This window comes from Garra rufa, chromosome 6 (assembly GCF_049309525.1).
Source record: "Garra rufa chromosome 6, GarRuf1.0, whole genome shotgun sequence".
NCBI lineage: Eukaryota > Metazoa > Chordata > Actinopteri > Cypriniformes > Cyprinidae > Garra > Garra rufa.
The window spans coordinates 1383553-1402791 of NC_133366.1; the positions used below are offsets into that span (position 1 = coordinate 1383553).

Below are 19239 nucleotides of genomic sequence, written 5' to 3' on the forward strand. Positions count from 1 at the left end.
ACATATATTATGTCAACAACAACTTTTATTTTGGATGCGATTAATCGCGATTAATCGTTTGACAGCACTAGTTTCTATTTGTGTTGCAAACACTCCAAGCTTCCTAAATAATCTTCTCTCTGTTAAACAGCACTTGGGAATTGTTTGAAAAATAATTCATAGATTCATATTTCATAGATGGCTAATAATTTTGTCTTCAACTGTATATATATATGACCCTGGACCACAAAACCAGTCTTAAGTACTTTACAATTGATCCAGAATGCAGCTGCTAGATTAATTTTCAAAGAGCAGAAAATAACTCAAGTCACACCTCTCTTCCTCAAATTGCACGCATAAAATTCAAGGCATTAATGTTTGCCTACAAAACCACCACTGGCTTTGCACCCCTTTACCGTAAGTCACTTTGGACAAAAGCATCTGCTAAATAACTAAATGTAATTGTATGTAGCACAGGTATATTTGTACCAATAGCCAACAATACACTGTATGGGTCAAAATGATCAATTTTTTCTTTTATCCCAAAAATCTTCAGGATATAAGTAAAGATCATGTTCCATTAATATATTTTGTAAATTTCCTACCATAAATATATTGAAACTTAATTTTTGATTAGTAATATGCATTGCTAAGAACTTCATTTGGACAACTTTTTGATTTTCTCAATATTTTATATTTATTTTTTCCACCCTCAAATTCTAGATTTTTTTTCAAATAGTTGTATCTCAGCCAAATATAGTCCTGTCCTAACAAGCCAAGCATGATACATTATTTATTCAGCTTTCATATGATGTATAAAGCCCAATTTCAAACAAAAATCGACCCTTATGATTGTTTAGTTTTTTTTTTTGGGGTCCAGGTTCACAGTTATATATTAACAAGATCTTCAGGTGCAGTGCCTTGCAAAAGTATTCATACCCCTTCATTTTTTTTTTCACATTTTGTTTTGTTGCAGCATTATGTTAAACTGCTTTAAATTACTTTTTCTCCCCCCACATCAATCTACATCTCATACACCATAATGACAGCACAAAACAGGTTTGTAACAACTTTGCAAATTTATTAGAAATAAAAAACTGAAAAGATCCCGTTGCATAAGTATTCGTACCCTTTTCTGGGACACTGTAAATGTATCTCAGGAGCATTTATATTGCTTCTAGATGTTCCTACACTTGGAGTGGAGTTAAACTGTGGCAAATTCATCTGAATGAGTCTGATTTAGAAAGACACACACCTCTCAGAAAAGGTCTAACAGCTGAAAATGCAGATCAGAGCAAAAACCAAGATAACTGCCTGTAGAGCTCAGTGACAGACTTGCGTTAAGGAGATGATCTAGAGAAGAGTTCAGAAACAAATCTGCTGCATTGAAGGTTGACAGAAGCATTCTCCATAATGGAAGACGACTGGAACAACTAGGACTCTAGAAAATGTCCAAGCTGACAGAGATGGAGAGGTGAAAAGGTGAGGCAAAGAATGGCAGATAATTGCCAAATGCAGATGTGCAAAGATGCTCACATCAGACCCAAAAACACTTGAGGCTGTAAAGCTGCTTCCACTATGGACTGAGTTACGGGAATGAATACTTATGCAATATACTTATTTCAGTGTTTGATTTTTAATACATTTGTAAAATTTGAAAATCTGTTTTTTGCTTTGTCATTATTACGGTGTATGGAGTGTAAACTGATGTGGGGGGAAACTAATTTAAAACAGTTTAACATAACGCTGCAACAAAACAAAATGTGAAAAAAAAAGAATACTTTTGCAAGGCACTGTATGTTTATAATGATATCACACTTTTACTTTTATTGCTTTGACCTTTTTATTCAGTTTACTAAAGAGTTTTTATTCATAGAATAGAAGGTCTTTCCAAACACAAACAGACACAATGACCATATGCTATTAAATGCAAGCGTGTGTTTTCAGCATTAACTGCGGTAGTTTTCTGCTGCCTCAGTCGCACAGGCGCATCTGCTGTAATGAAGAGTGAGAAAGTATAAACCGGGCTTCTCTGTTCTGTCCTCTCCTCTGCTGTCATCATTCCTGTCTTCACCTCCTCCCTGTGTTTGCGTTCTTCCTCCCTCAGTCGCTCCTCTCTCCACTCCTCCGGTGGGTGTAGTGCTGTTGGGATGGGGTGTGTTTTCTGTCTCCTCCTGCAGGGCGGCGCTGGACTCACTCTCGTCTCCGTTTGCTCTTTCAGTGCGGAGCAGACTCACTCATTCACTCGCTCATGCATTGATTCCCTTCTTCTGTTTGCAGTGCATCATGGATTGCTGCTGTTTCTTCATTGCAGCTCAAAATAAAGTGTGATGAAATTTTGATTGTCTGTGTGAAATTACAGACGCAATTTTTTAGGTTCCTCACGCACTGCGGTTTGCTGAGCGCTGCACACTGACGCTTTCATTTCTGCCTTTATACAGGATCATCACGTCACCGCCGTGTGTGTGTGTGTGTGTGTGTGTGTGTGTGTGTGTGTGTGTTTGGATGAGTTTCCTCCGTCTGAAGGGACCAGACTGTTTGTGGCACTGCTGAACCTCTGGAGGAAACTGTGTGTGTGTTTGTGTTGGACTTTCTCTCGCATGTAAAGGCCTATTCACACCAATAGCCAAACGCAAACACAAGCTCAACTAACAATGAACATCGTCCAGAAATTGAACATATGTGAATGAAAGTTATTTGGTCATGCGTATGCTTCAATTAAACTGTAATGTACAAGAGGCTGTCATGTTTTATCAATATATTGACAGCTAGAGGCTGTGCACAGAATTAAAGCTGAAACATAAACTATTAAAAAACATTTACGTTAAGTGACATAAAACAAATGTTGTGTGAAACAAAATGGAATGTAATCAGACTTTCAATTATATTTTCAGTCGATATTTTTTCCAGTATTTATTCAGTAGATAAGTTTCCGTTTGGAATTTCCATTTTATTTAAGTTGAAGTAATATGACTAAAACTAAAATTAAAAATTTCTAAGCTGAAATATAAAATTCTAAAAAAGAAAAATACCTAATAAAACTAACAAAAACACAAAATGACAAACTAAAATTAAATCACTAAAACTGAAAATAAATAATAAAATGTAAGAAAACAGATAGAATGAGTGCTGTTAAACAATTAATCGTGATTAATCATGATACGGTATGAATACAAATTAAAAGTTGTTTACATAATATGTATATATAAGTACATACACATAAAGTATATATTTAGAAAATATTTCCATGTATATGTTTATATTCATATAATTTACATTATATATAAATATATTTAATATATAAACAGCATATTTTTCTTGAGTGTATACATGCATGTGTGCGCATTTATATATACATAAAAATACACATATATTATGTAAACAAAACTTTTATTTTGAATTCAATTAATCACGATTAATCATTTGACAGCCCTAAAACTAAAAAACTAATAAAATCAACAAAAACATGCAAAAAATAACTAAAACCTGAGCAAATGTTAAAATAAAATTACTAAAACTAAAACTACACTGGAACTGAGATTTAGCAAAATAGGACAAAACTAATAAAACTAATAGAACAAAACTAAATTACTAAAACATGAACTAAAGTTCATGAAAATAACCACACTGAAACTGAAATCGAAAATAAAAACTAAATAGCAAATTTATGTAAAAAAAAAAAAAAAAAAATGTTAAACTTTTATTTTGGATGCAATTAATCATTATTCATTTGACAGCACTAAAACTAACAAGAACATGCAAAAATTTAATGAAATTACTTAGTACAAACTACACTGAAATTAAGATTTCAAAATATGAAAAAAATTAATAAAAACACACAAACAACAAAATTGCTAAAACAAATTAACGTACTAAAACTGAATATAACTAAAACTAAGATAAAAAACAAATAACTAATTAGACATTTAAAAATAAAAAAACTGACAAAAAACAACAAAAAAACTAAAACTTGAACTGACGTTCAAGTAAAGCAAAATTACTAGAACTAAATGAAAATAACTGAAACTGAAATTGAAAATAATAAAAAACTAAATAATGCTACTAAAATAACTCTGTGCACAGTATGCAACAAAATGTAGGCTATTCAGAAAATAGCACAACCATCAGTGTCTTTCATAGAGCATTAATGGTTTTTATAAAATGATTACAACGTAATAAAAGTACATATTGTTCAATTAAAGCGAACTGATTAGCTGGCATCCCTGATCTAGAACACACAGTGCCTGAGATGCAGCAGAATAACAGTCTGTTCATTGTGGAGCTCTTATTGCGACTGCATGGAGCGATCTAATGCATGTTTGATCACGTTCCTGGAGGAATGACGAAAGCAAATGAATTTAATTTAGCTGATGAGCGTGTAATTTCCGGCTGTGGTGTGAATAGGTCCGTATGAATGTGAGCGTCTCTAATAATGTCCTGTTTCCCGCAGCGGCCGCGTTGAATGTGTTGGGTTTGTTTGGGTGGGGGGGCGGGAGGAGGGATGGAGAGTGGACAGAGTGATCGAGGGCAGATAGAAGAACACCTAATGAATATTCAGAAGGTTTCCCATTATTAAATCCATCACACCAGAGATTGCTGGTGTTTAATTGAGGCGTAGCTAGTTCCTGTCCCTTACCCTACCATACCATCACTCTCTCTCTCTCTCTCTCTCTCTCTCTTGCTCGCTCGCTCTCCCTCTCTGCCTTTTCTCTCTCTTTCCGTTGCAATATCTTTCCCTCTCTTTGGTCTTTCTCCCTCATGTGTTTCTCCTTCTGTCTAATGTCTAATGAATTTCACTTGACCTTTAAGCTTGAAAAGAAACGGAAGACTCTGCTGTTGAACTGAAATTTCTCTTTTTTCTCTCTTCTGTGCACCTTCTGCCTGTCTCTCTCTCTCTCTCTCTCTCTTTCTCTCGCTCTTTCTCTATCTCTCTCTCTCTCTTCATTTATACCTCTCTCCCCTTCTCTATTTCAACGCTTGAATAGAAGTGGACCAAAAAGGTAAAGACCATGTTAACGCCGCAGTTTCTCTCTCCTGTCTCTCCTCATCTTGTCTTCCTCTCTCTCTCTTTCTGTCTCTCTCTCTTTTCTCCCTGGCCCTTGTGATGTGCTCTAGTTTGATGCAGCTCCTTCATTTTCCTCTTTCTCTTGTTCACACACCTTACAAACACCAGGAAGATCCTCCTCTTTCTTTTCTTTCTCTTTCTCTCTCTCTCTCTGTCTCTCACACACGCACACACTTGTTTTCTGCTCTCCCTTTTGATTTGCTTGCTGTTTGAAGCTCATTTATCCTCAGATCCAAACGACACACGCGTCTGTGTTCATCCCTTTGCTTCCCTCAGGACCGATCTGTTGTCGTTTATTTAGCGTTTATAAAGAAAACTACTCCTTCTCTTTTAGTAACTGTGTGCACATGCCGTGTTCCTGAAGTGCTTGACCTGAGTGTGTGGGTGTGACGTGATTGACAGCTCTCCCAGCCAATCCCTGTCCTCTGTGTGAACTAACCCGCATCTCATTGGCTCCAAAGGTTCCTGTAGCCCCGCCCCCTCTCTCATGACTCTACCTCAGAAACTCTAACCAAAACTGAAATGTAGCAAATCAGTTTATGACAGCAATCCGACAAACACATCTATCTATCTATCTATCTATCTATCTATCTATCTATCTATCTATCTATCTATCTATCTATCTATCTATCTATCTATCTATCTATCTATCTATCTATCTATCTATCTATCTGTCGTTCTATCGTTCTATCGTTCTGTCTATTGATCTAGCTATCGTTCTATCTATCGTTCTATCATTCTATCTATCGTTCTATCTATCATTCTATCATCTATCGATCTATCTATCATTCTATCTATCGTTCTATCATTCTATCTATCGTTCTATCATCTATCATTCTATCTATCGTTCTATCATCTATCGATCTATCGTTCTATCTAGTGTTCTTTCTAGCGTTCTATCTATCGTTCTATCATCTATCTATCTATCTATCTATCTATCTATCTATCTATCTATCTATCTATCTGTCTATCTATCTATCTATCTATCTATCTATCTATCTATCTATCTATCTATCTATCTATCTATCTATCTGTCTGTCTGTCTGTCTATCTATCTATCTATCTATCTATCTATCTATCTATCTATCTTTGCTTGCACACACTCTGATAATGGCTATGTATTTTTATCTTTTGAGAATGAATTCTCTCTTTCTCACACACACAGGCATTCATGATACAGCAATAGGTAGTGTAAGATGTGTGTTTGTGTTGTGTGTGTGTGTGTGTGTGTGTGTGTGTGTGTAGAATAGATCTGTTCACTAGATCTATTCTTTATGAGTCTAATACACTTCATCCCCTACTCCTGCTAATCTCTATTATTGCTCTCTCTTTCTCCGTCTCTAGTTTTTGTTTGTCCTGGAACATTAATGCGAGTGTTGGAGCCCAGTTCCGTGCGAGAGGCGGAGCATCAGTCGGGGGCGTGGTGTAAAGACCCTCTGCAAGCGGGCGATAGGCTGTACGTGATGCCTTGGACACCATATCGCACAGATATGCTGTATGAATATGCTTCCTGGGATGACTACATCCAAAACAGAGTCACAACCACCTATAAGTGAGTTTGTGCAAATGTATTAAATCACGAAAGTCTTTTCAACACACAAAATGCTGTGAATGTTGTACGAATGTTATAATAACATTTCTGTGCAATGTACAGATTGCCGAGTCGAGTGGACGGCACCGGTTTCGTTGTGTATGACGGGGCTGTGTTTTACAATAAGGAGCGCACACGCAACATTGTGAAATATGACCTGAGAACTCGCATCAAGAGTGGTGAAGCTATTATTGCAACCGCCAACTATCACGACACATCACCGTACCGCTGGGGCGGCAAATCCGACATCGACCTAGCAGTGGACGAACATGGGCTCTGGGTCATATACGCCACTGAAGCCAACAGCGGACGCCTGGTTGTTAGCCAGGTGAGAAAGATCAATGTGTTTATGCTTACCAGAGGTGGGACCAAGTCATTGTTTTGCAAGTCACAAGTCTTGAGTATTTGCATTCAAGTCTCGAGTCTAGACAGACAAGTCCGAAGTCAAGTCCCGAGTCTAGACAGACAAGTCTCAAGTCAAGTCCCGAGTCTAGACAGACAAGTCTCAAGTCAAGTCTCGAGTCTAGACAGACAAGTTCCAAGTCAAGTCCAGAGTCTAGACAGACAAGTCCCAAGTCAAGTCCCGAGTCTAGACAGACAAGTCTCAAGTCAAGTCCCGAGTCTAGACAGACAAGTCTCAAGTCAAGTCTCGAGTCTAGACAGACAAGTCCCAAGTCAAGTCCAGAGTCTAGACAGACAAGTCCCAAGTCAAGTCCCAAGTCTAGACAGACAAGTCCTGAGTCTAGACAGACAAGTCCCAAGTCAAGTCCCAAGTCTAGACAGACAAGTCCCAAGTCAAGTCCTGAGTCTAGACAGACAAGTCCCAAGTCAAGTCCCGAGTCTAGACAGACAAGTCCCAAGTCAAGTCCCAAGTCTAGACAGACAAGTCCCAAGTCAAGTCCCAAGTCTAGACAGACAAGTCCCAAGTCAAGTCCTGAGTCTAGACAGACAAGTCCCAAGTCAAGTCCCAAGTCTAGACAGACAAGTCCCAAGTCAAGTCCTGAGTCTAGACAGACAAGTCCCAAGTCAAGTCCCAAGTCTAGACAGACAAGTCCCAAGGCAAGTCCTGAGTCTAGACAGACAAGTCCCAAGTCAAGTCCCAAGTCTAGACAGACAAGTCCCAAGGCAAGTCCTGAGTCTAGACAGACAAGTCCCAAGTCAAGTCCCAAGTCTAGACAGACAAGTCCCAAGTCAAGTCCTGAGTCTTGACAGACAAGTCCCAAGTCAAGTCCCAAGTCTAGACAGACAAGTCCCAAGTCAAGTCCCAAGTCTAGACAGACAAGTCCCAAGGCAAGTCCCGAGTCTAGATAGACAAGTCCCAAGTCAAGTCCTGAGTCTAGATAGACAAGTCCCAAGTCAAGTCCTGAGTCTAGACAGACATGTCTCAAGTCAAGTCCCGAGTCTAGACAGACAAGTCCCAAGTCAAGTCCAAAGTCAGGACGGGCAAGTCCAAGTTGAGTTGAAAGTCCTCAACTTGAGCTTCAAGTCCTAAACAAGTCATTAGTGCTGTCTGCCCAAATTAGTGTCTCTGTATTAATTACAACATTAAATTTAAAGTCAATAATAGTCTATAGTAGGTATAATTATAAAAGATGTAATAATTAGTGTCGTTTCATTGAGGAATTAATCATTGTTTGTGATCAAATATAGGCCTAATTGAATGAATCATTTAAGTCCACTGTTTCATTTATTAATGAGTCCATGATTTTAATGAATCAATTGAGTCAAATATTTAATAACTTGCTAATATGTAATACAGACGTTCATTTATCACCACCTACTGAAATAAACATAGCTTTACTGACATAATTTTTTGGTATTATTTACAGTATTTACAAAACATTTATGGTACATATGATAAATGTTATGATACATTGATTAAGAATGTTAATTGGGCAAAGAGATACATAAAATGAAGTGGAAAAGTAAATATATAACAATAGTTATAATGTATACAAATGTTAAAGTCAGTGGTACAATAAAGACTTGCAGAGTCACAGGGTTCAAGTCTAAGACAAGTCTCGAGTCATTGCTGTCTAAGTCGAGTCGCAAGTCTTCTTTGATTATGTCAAGTCAAGTCACAAGTCATCAAATTTGTCAAGAGTCAAGTCTCAAATCATGCGACTCAAGTCCACACCTCTGATGTTTATGTCTTGCTACATTGTTTTGATTGGCTGTTTCCCAATCTTTCCGTAATCTGATTGGCTCGTATCTCAGGTGAACCCATATACGCTGCGGTTTGAGGGGACGTGGCAGACGAGCTTTGAGAAGCGCATGGCTTCGGATGCATTCGTGGCATGTGGCATCTTGTACGCCGTTCGTTCCGTATACCAGGATGACGACAGTGAGGTGGGCGGAGACCTGATCCTGTACGCCTACGACACACGACGTAATCGCGAGGAACCAGTGAGAATCCCATTCCCCAACCCGTACCAGCACATCTCGTCCATCAGCTACAACCCCAGAGACAACCAGCTGTACGTCTGGAACAACTACATCGTCCTGCGGTACCCGCTGGAGTTCAGCCCACCGGCGCCCACCACAGGTGAGCATTTTAATACCTCAGAGATTGCTCTTTTATTGCTCATGAGACTTCATTGAGATCAAGTATCAACTTGAGCCAAATTAATCAGTAGTTGTCATAAATGAGTATGTTTATTGCTAAGAGTTTTCTCTTTCAAAGCTCATGAGCTTCACTGGAAGAATCAACTTTATCTCATTTGTTTCTCCTAAAATAAAAACATACCCAATTGCTGTCATACATTAGTAAAAGTTTAAAGCTGTGAAATAAATGTTGAGATGCAGCTCAGATCATTTAATCTTTGATGAGAAATGTTTAAGTTCATACTAAGACTTCTGATCGCAGACTTTGGTAACTTACCATATTGGAGCACATTATGAGACGTGATTGAGATCTCTTCCAAATATCATGTCTGATTAAGGAGATTTCTCCTTGATCTTTGGGAGAAATGTTTGAGTTCATAAGATATCTGACTTTAGATTTCAAATTTTGGCAAGTCCAAGCACATTTCAGATGTTGAGATATCTACTAGTTTCATCATTACCTTCGAGTATTTCTAAGATCATTTGGAGTTCATATTAAGACCTCAGACATGAGATTTTAAATCTTGCCAAGTCTAAGCACAGTTTGAGATGTGGTTGAGACCTCTGCCAAATCTAATCATTTGCTCAGGAGAAAAATTCGAGAAACAGCTCAGATCATTTGATCTTCAAAGATTTTGATGAGAAATGTTTGAGTTCATGTTCATGACATGAGATACTGGCAAGTCTGAGCAGATTTTAAGATGCAGTTGAGATCTTTTCCAAATTCCATTGTTTTTTCAGGAGAACATGTAGTTTTGTGAGAAATGCTTGAGTTTTGAGAGCTTCTACTATAGATTGCAGATCTTGCAGATGTGAGCACAGTTCAAGATGTGGTCTGATCTGATCATTTTATCAGTTAAAAACTAAAATTAGACAAGCTGTTCAGAAAATTTGAGATCTGACTTAAGATTGCGAACCTTGGCAAATGCAAGCATAGCTTGCGATGTGGTGAAGATCGCGTCCAGATCTCATCATTATCTCAGGAGACAAATTGGAAAAGCAGCTTAGATTATTTGATCTTTAGAGAATTTTTTGCCAAATGTTTGAGTTCATATTGAGATATCTGACTTTAAATTGCAAATTTTGGCATTCTGAGCACATTTTCAGATGTTGTTGAGATGTCTTTCAAATCTCATCATTACCATAGGGTATTTCTAAGATGATCTGATCTTCATAAATTTTTGTTGAGTTCATATTAAGACATCAGACATTAGATTGTAAATCTTGGCAAATCTGGGTACAGTTTGAGATGTGGTTAAGACCCCTTCCAAATCTAATCCTTTTCTCAAGAGAAAAAATTGAGAAACAGAAAGAATCATTTCATCTTCAAAGAATTTTGAAAGAAGTTTATGTTAAAATCTTTGACATGGGATTGCAAATATTGGCAAGTCTGCGCACATTTAAGATCTCTTCCAAATCTCATTGTTTTCTTGTAAAAACATTTGGAGAAGCAGTTGACATACATTGATGTTTAGATACTGTAGTTTTGTGAGAAATGCTTGAGTATTGAGAGCTTCTACTATAGATTGCAAATCTTGCAGATCTGAGCACAGTTTAAAATGAGGTCTGATCTGATCATTTTATCAGTTAAAAACTAAAAGTAGACAAGCTGTTCATTTGATCTTCAGAGAATTTTGAGAGAAATGTTTGAGTTCATATTGAGATCTCACTTAAGATTGCGAACCTCATCATTATCTCAGGAGACAAATTGGAAAAGCAGCTTAGATTATTTGATCTTTAGATAATTTTTTGCCAAATGTTTGAGTTCATATTGAGATATCTGACTTTAGATTGCAATTTTTGGCATTACGCGCATATTTTCAGATGTTGTTGAGATATCTTTCAAATCAAATCATTACCATAGGGGATTTATAAGATCATTTGATCATCAGAGTTTTTGGTGAGAAATGTCTGAGTTCATATTAAGACCTCAGACATTAGATTGTAAATCTTGGCAAATCTGGGTGGAGTTTGAGGTTAAGACCCCTTCCAAATCTAAATGTTTTCTCAGGTGAAAAATTGGAGAAACAGTCAGAATCATTTGATATTCAAAAAATTTGATAAGAAATTTTTGAGTTTATGTTAAGATCTCTGACAAATATTGGCAAGTCTGAGCACATTTTGAGAAACAGTTGAGATCTCTTCCAAATCTTATTGCTTTCTTGTAAAAACATTTGGAGAAGCAGTTGAGATACATTGATCTTTAGATACTGTAGTTTCGTGAGAAATGTTTGAGTTAGTATTGAGAGCTTCTACTATAAATTGCAGATCTCTGCAAATCTAAGCACGGTTTGATGTGTGGCCGAGGTCTCTCTCAAATCTCATAATTTTTCAGTTGAGAAATCAGATCATTTGATCTTCAGAAGTTTTGATAGAAGAAAGTCCATATTGAGATCTGACTTGAGATTGCGAACCTTGGCAAATCCAATCACATTTTGAGATGTGCTCTTTCAAATCTTATAATTTTCTTAGCTGAAAATTGGAAAAGTAGCTTCATTAAATTTTATGAGAAAGGTTTGAGTTCATGTTTACTTTAGATTGAAAAAGCACAGTTGGAGATTTTTTCAAAAAGTGGAGGGGTTACCATTGAGAGCCATTACTTGTATTAAAAAATGCCAGAATTGCCTGATTGATTTTTGTGATGTTTGGATCTATTAATGGTTCTAAAACGTCTGTATTCTTCTGTAAATGTGGATGGAAAACTGCTGTAAATAAAATTATATGACGTCATCTTGCAAATGCTGTCTTCCTCAAATGTACTAAAACAGTCATTAGGGATAAAAATCATCCCATGATTTTTGCTCCCTGTTCAATTTCGTTGTGCTTTCGTCTGTTCATCTCCTCTCAGATCCTCTCTCGACGCCTCTTCTCTCCACCACTCCTCCGAATGCGCTCTCCACCACTGTGTCGATGGGCTTCAGTCCCACTTCCGTCCCGTCCGTGACCTTCCACCCAGTGGGGGCTATAAACAGGGCTCCAGCGGGTCGGCCCATCACAGCCACGGTCCCGGTGACCGTCAGGCCTCCCCGCCGACCGCAGGGGCCGCGCACACCCATGTGCGAAGGCCGCGTGACCCGTGGTGTCCAGTGGCCCCCGACTCATCGAGGAGAAACAGTGGAGAGGCCCTGTCCCAAAGGATCCCTGGGTCAGTATGTGCTTGTGTTGGCTGGTGTTTTAGGGGGTTTCATGTGTTTCAGTGAGTCAGTACTACAATAAACAATTCAGTGGGTGTGTTTCAGATGCGAACTGTGGTGAAAATATGGCTTTGCAAGCAATAAGCTTAAATATGATTTTGTTCCATTTCTAAATGTTTTTAGCAGCATGTAACCGGCACCAACATTTTTTAGCTGTTTAATGGTCGCAACAACACACTAAGTGATAAACATGTTGACAGCTTGTGTCAATGCCAGTTTTCCCTCATTTAAGTGGTTTTATTTTACATTTGTATTTTTTTATTCTGAAATCACGTCTAGTGGATGGGTTTGTATAATATATTCATGCACGCTGATGAACTCTGAGTGAACTCGCCTCTGGACAGTCGTGAGGCTTTTGATGGCTTCCGCTTTTCATAATCTTTGTCATAGTCATTTGCACAAAGCCCCCAGATATAAAATCTGTGTTTAATATAGTTTGTAAATGTATTTAGCATTATTATTAGAGGCAAGTAGTGATTCTAACAGTCATTACCATCAGTGTTTTGACTTGATCATACAGATTACATCAAGGCGCTTGAAGGTCATATGCTAATGCTAGCTTTAAAGCCACACTCTCCTGCAGAGGAAAACTTAATCTTAAACTAATTTAAATGCCATTTTATAATTGTATTATAATTAGTACACATGCGGTTTTCATAAACTCAAATGGATTTTTATAAGCAAAAATGTTTGATGTTGTCTCTCAATTAAGTTGTTACGCAGTTGGACCACAGACATGAAATATTTTTTAAAAAGTGGGTAAAAAACTAAAATAAATAATGACCATTCTCAACCCATTTGTCAATTTTAGCACCCTAAATGAACCACTGAATGTTGCTAGAAAATCACCACACCCTTCTTGTGCGCATTTTATGGGTCAGAGTGTTTCCTGAGTGTTGTGTTCCTGTTTGCGGTGCTTTCCACTGACGTGTGCTGTGTAATAAGGTCAGATAGTTCTTCACAGCTTCACAATAGTCTTTCCAAAGGTTCACCTTTCAGTTTATTGTGTTTTGTTTCGGTATGTTTTGAGTATTTCTGGAGGAACTCCTCTTATCTGGGTGTTTCCTTTTCCTAAAGCTTCCTACAGTGTTTGGCAGCTTGACTCATTTTTCCTGCTCTCTGTTCGTCTTCCAGGTATCGCGTCATATCAGTGTATGGCTGACGACGTGGTGTGGAACCCCAGAGGTCCTGACCTCAGCAACTGCACCTCGCCCTGGGTCAACCAGGTCGCTCAAAAGGTCAGTCGAAGGTCATAGCTTATCAGAAGGATAAATGTATACAAATAAACAGATGTTTGATGTGTCTCTCTCATCTCTGTAGATTAAGAGTGGGGAGAATGCAGCGCATATCGCTGCAGTGCTTGTCAATCACACACGGGGGCGGGTCTATGCTGGTGATGTCACTTCCTCTGTGCGTCTGATGGAGCAGCTGCTGGACATTCTGGACTCACAGCTGCAGGCGCTGCGACCTGGAAACAAGGAGTCGGCCACACGCAACTACAACAAGGTGTTGTACACAACATCACACACACTTTCACACACAAACAACTATCAGAGTAACAGTTTTTTGGTCTCTTTTTAGCTTCAGAAGAGAGAACGGACCTGTCGAGCATTTATTCAGGTAATTATACAGCACACAGTCACGAAACATGTGTGTCTCCATGTTCGATGCTCATGTGGGTGTGTGTTTGTCAGGCGGTGGTTCAGACGGTGGATAACCTGTTGCGTTTGGAGGCTCTGGAGTCATGGCAGGACATGAACGTCACAGAGCAGTCGCACACTGCCACCATGCTGCTCGACGTCATGGAGAAAGGAGCGTTTTTACTGGCCAACAACCTGTACGGGGGTCATTTCAGCGACCGCGCGCCAAACGTCGGTACGGCTATACACGACTGTTCAGAAGTTTGGGAACCTTTTCGTCAGAAATTATTTATTATCTGAGTATTATCTAAACCGGACCACCATCAGACCTAGAAAGAGTTTATGAGACTAATCCAGACCACACCAGATCACATTAGAGTAAACCAGGCTACATCAGACTGCAGTCGACTAAACCAGACCACATTAGACCTAGAAAGAGTAAATCATTCTACATCAGGTCACATTTGACTAAACTGGACCACATCAGACCTAACAAGACTTTATCAGACTATTCTAGGCCACACTAGATCACATTAGAGTAAACCGAGCTACATCAGACTGCAATCGACTAAACCAGACCACATCAGATGTAACAAAACTTTATCTGACTAAACCAGACCACATCAGATCACATTAGAGTAAACCAGGCTACATCAGATCACATTTGACTAAACTGGACCACATCAGACCTAACAAGACTTTATCAGACTAAACCAGATCACATTAGAGTAAACCGAGCTACATCAGACTGCAATCAACTAAACCAGACCACATTAGACCTAGAAAGAGTTTATGAGCCTAATCCAGACCACACCAGATCACATTAGAGTAAACCAGGCTACATCAGATCACATTTGACTAAACTGGACCACTTTAGATGTAACAAAACTTTATCTGACTAAACCAGACCACATCAGATCACATTAGAGTAAACCAGGCTACATCAGATCACATTTGACTAAACTGGACCACATCAGACCTAACAAGACTTTATCAGACTAAACCAGATCACATTAGAGTAAACCGAGCTACATCAGACTGCAATCGACTAAACCGGGACCACATCAGACCTAGAAAGAGTTTATGAGACTAATCCAGACCACACTAGATCACATTAGAGTAAACCAGGCTACATCAGATCACATTTGACTAAACTGGACCGCATCAGATGTAACAAAACTTTATCTGACTAAACCAGACCACATCAGATCACATTAGAGTAAACCAGGCTACATCAGATCACATTTGACTAAACTGGACCACATCAGACCTAACAAGACTTTATCAGACTAAACCAGATCACATTAGAGTAAACCGAGCTACATCAGACTGCAGTCGACTAAACCAGATGACATCGGACCTAGAAAGACTTAATGAGACTAATCCAGATCACACCAGATCCAGACCATGGTCACAAATATAGGACTAGCAGAATTATTTATTTGAGAAAGTTAAATTATATTATATTAAAATGTACAAATTAATTAATTTATAAATCGCCCAGAACAAAGTCTAATTATGTAAATGTATTAAATGCATCAAATAAATTTTATGTAACACTTCACAATATTTTTTACAGTAGTTAGTTTTGGTTAATGTTAACAAACACAAATTAAAACAAAAAATATTCTATATTTAACATGCATGTTAACTAATGTCAACAATAGTGTTACCCTTATTATAAAGTGTTACGTTTTTCTAATTTGCATGTACGTTAATGTGTTTATGATTGTTGCTTTTAAAGAGCAAATGTGTGTGTGTTTTAGATCTGGAGGTGTATGTGCTCAACACAGAGATGGAGCTAAAAGATCTGTCATTCCCGAACTCGTATGATAGTGACAGCACCATCCACGTGTCGCAGTCCACCATCAAACAGTACAGCCGTAACGGTCAGTCTTTCTCTGTCTGTCTCAGTCGTCCTCAGACGCTCACGCTCTTCATTAGGTCTCTCCACGCAACACGTATCGAGGCCGGTTCTCTCGTCGTCGCCATGGCAACAGTCACCATGGTCACCAGCTCCTGTGGCTGTTGCCGTGGTGACGTGCGTGTGTGTGATGATGCGGGTTATTTCGAGAGCTGTGTGGGATCAGCCGTATCGATCTCAACTGAGCGTGTCGTGCAGATCTGGCACGTGACCGTGTGACGTGTGTGTCTTCATCAGGTCAGGTGAAGGTGGTTTTCACGCTCTATAAGAACCTGGGCTCGTTCCTCTCCACTCAAAATGCCACGGTGAAGACGGATGGCGAGCTGAAGCCGGGAGGACAAAGTCTGGCCGTCAACTCCCACATCATCTCAGCCTCCATGAACAAAGAGTCCAGCCGCGTGTTTCTGACCGAACCCGTCGTGTTCACACTGCGACACCTGCAGGTGCAAACGCACACTGCAACACACACACACACACACACACACACACACACACACACACACACACACACACACTTTGGCCATCGTTTGCTGATATTAGAAATAATTTATTCAAAACTATTGATTCAATTGAAAACACAGTTTTACAAGTGCTCTCAATTTTTGAGGCATATAAACAACAAAGTCTGTGTGGTTGTGTTTTGACAGCTGGAGAATCACTTCAATCCCAACTGTTCGTTCTGGAATTACTCTGAGCGCTCGATGACGGGTCAGTGGTCGTCACAGGGCTGTAGACGTCTGCACAGCAACAACACGCACACCACCTGCGCCTGTTCGCATCTGACCAACTTTGCCGTGCTCATGAACCACCAGCAGCCCGCGGTGAGTCTCAGACACAGGCGTTTAACCGTTCACACGTCATGTGTCTGTCATTTACACTCTGTTGTTCTCTCCGTGTCAGTATCCTGGCGGCGTTCAGGGTCTGATCCTGTTCGTCATCACGTGGGTGGGGATGGTGATCTCTCTGGTGTGTCTGGCTCTGTGCATCTCCACCTTCTGCTGCCTGCGAGGCCTTCAGAGCGACCGCACCACCATCCACAAGAACCTGTGCCTCACGCTCTTCATCTCACAGCTCCTCTTCCTCATCGGCATGGACAAGACTCACTATACCGTGAGTTCACGAGGACTAGACCTCATCAGAGCAAACCAGATTACATTAGACAAAAACCAGGCTACATCAGAGCAAACCAGACCACATTACACTAAACCAGACTACATTAGACCTCATCAGAGGAAACCAGACCACATTAGACTAAATCAGAGCAAACCAGACCACATTAGACTAAACCAGATCACATCAGAGTAAAGCAGACCACATTAGAAGGTATCAGAGCAACCCAGACCTTAACAAACCACATTAGACCAAACCAGACCACACCATACTGCATTAGACTAAACCACACCACAATACTCAAAATTAGACCACATTAGAGTGAACAAGATCATGCCAGACCACCTCAGAGCAAACCAGACCACAATAGACAAAACCAGACCACATCAGATCAAACTGTGCCAGACTAAACCAGATCATGTCAGAGCAAACCAGACCCTCAACAAACCACATTAGATCAAATCAGACCACACCCAGATCACATTAGAGTAAACCAAGCTACATCAGACCCGATTTGACTAAACCTGTCCACATCAGACCTAGAAAGACTTTATCAGACTAAACCAGACCAAACCAGATCACATTAGAATAAGCCAAGCTAAATGAGACCGCATTTGACTAAACTTGGACCACATCAGACTTTATCAGACTAAACCATACCACACCAGATCACATTAGAGTAAACCAGGCTATGTTAGACTGCATTTGACTAAACCAGTCCACATCAGACCTAGAAAGACTTTATCAGACAGAACCAGATCACATTAGAGTAAGCCAAGCTAAATGAGACTGCATTTGACTAAACCAGATCATGTCAGAGCAAACCAGACCTCAACAAACCACATTAGACCAAATCAGAAACATTAGAGCTAGATCACATTAGAGTAAATCAGGCTACATCGGACCTCATTCAACTAATCCAGACCACATGAGACTAACAAGACTTTATCAGACTAAACCAGACCATACAGATCACATTAGAGTAAACCAAGCTACATCAGACCCGATTTGACTAAACCAGTCCACATCAGACCTAGAAAGACTATATCAGACTAAACCAGATCACATTAGAGTAAACCAGGCTACATCAGACTGCATTTGACTAAACCAGTCCACATCAGACCTAGAAAGACTATATCAGACTAAACCAGATCACATCAGAGTAAACCAGGCTACGTCAGACTGCATTTGACTAAACCAGTCCACATCAGATCACATTAGAGTAAACCAGGCTACATCAGACCACATCAGCAGTGCAGTACTCAGGCTGTAGGTGTGTTTGTGTGCAGGTGGTGTGTCCGGTTCTGGCTGGTCTGCTGCACTTCTTCCTGCTGTCCGTGTTCTGCTGGCTCTGCATGGAGACGGTGCAGCTGTATGTGCTGATGGTGGAGGTGTTCGAGAGCGAGACGTCTCGTCGTAAGTACTACTACCTCTCCGCGTATGGCTTCCCCACGCTGGTGGTGGCTATTTCTACAGCCATCGACTACAGGAGCTATGGAGGACCCAAAGCGTGAGTGTGTTTCCATCTGCAGGACTAGAATGTCTTAACATCAGTGTGTTTGAGTGTGTAATTTCTCTCTCTTGTTTTGTGTAGCTGCTGGTTGAGGGTTGATAACTACTTCATCTGGACGTTTATTGGCCCCGCCTCCCTTGTTATTCTGGTAAGATGCATATACAGCCCTACAAAGGCAAAGTGCAGTAACTACGCCAACACTGAAACTGAGAAAAATGCCTTTAAAGTTTTTACACCATATATGGTGTTAGTTTGGATTTTGTAGTTACTGTGATTTTGACACACTCGTTTCTCTGAAACGGGACATAATTGAACCAGGAGACTTTGCCACAGGACAAAACGGTTGTCACAAAGCCCATTTTAAGCCATAACTCAATTTTAACCAAATGTGTAGTTACTGCACTTTGCCTTTGGAGGGCAGTATATATATATTTTTTTTTCTCTTACAGTTTTTCTGATGGCTTAAGCACATTTTTTGTAACTATTGGCTATTTTTGCAAAACTCTACACACAAATAAGAAAACCCTTCACCAAATCATTTCAAAACATTGTAGTTTTCTTGCAAAAGCTAATAAACCTTGCTTAACTCTTCAAACCTTCATAAAAATGGTATTTTCGT

At 39.5% G+C, this 19239-nt stretch overlaps 1 protein-coding gene across 2 annotated transcripts in view; it reads left to right on the forward strand.

The window, feature by feature from the left end:
• The window catches only part of LOC141336081 (adhesion G protein-coupled receptor L1-like), a 54047-nt gene that overhangs the window by 24287 nt on the left and 10521 nt on the right, over positions 1–19239 (forward strand). For both annotated transcript variants that reach the window (XM_073841584.1, XM_073841585.1), the window contains exons 5-18: positions 6389–6596; positions 6699–6963; positions 8853–9180; positions 12088–12384; positions 13568–13671; positions 13754–13939; positions 14015–14053; positions 14128–14308; positions 15840–15962; positions 16235–16440; positions 16645–16818; positions 16898–17107; positions 18397–18617; positions 18702–18768. In XM_073841584.1, the coding sequence (XP_073697685.1) occupies positions 6389–6596; positions 6699–6963; positions 8853–9180; positions 12088–12384; positions 13568–13671; positions 13754–13939; positions 14015–14053; positions 14128–14308; positions 15840–15962; positions 16235–16440; positions 16645–16818; positions 16898–17107; positions 18397–18617; positions 18702–18768 (2609 nt within the window). The remainder of the gene's footprint in view (positions 1–6388; positions 6597–6698; positions 6964–8852; positions 9181–12087; positions 12385–13567; positions 13672–13753; positions 13940–14014; positions 14054–14127; positions 14309–15839; positions 15963–16234; positions 16441–16644; positions 16819–16897; positions 17108–18396; positions 18618–18701; positions 18769–19239) is intronic.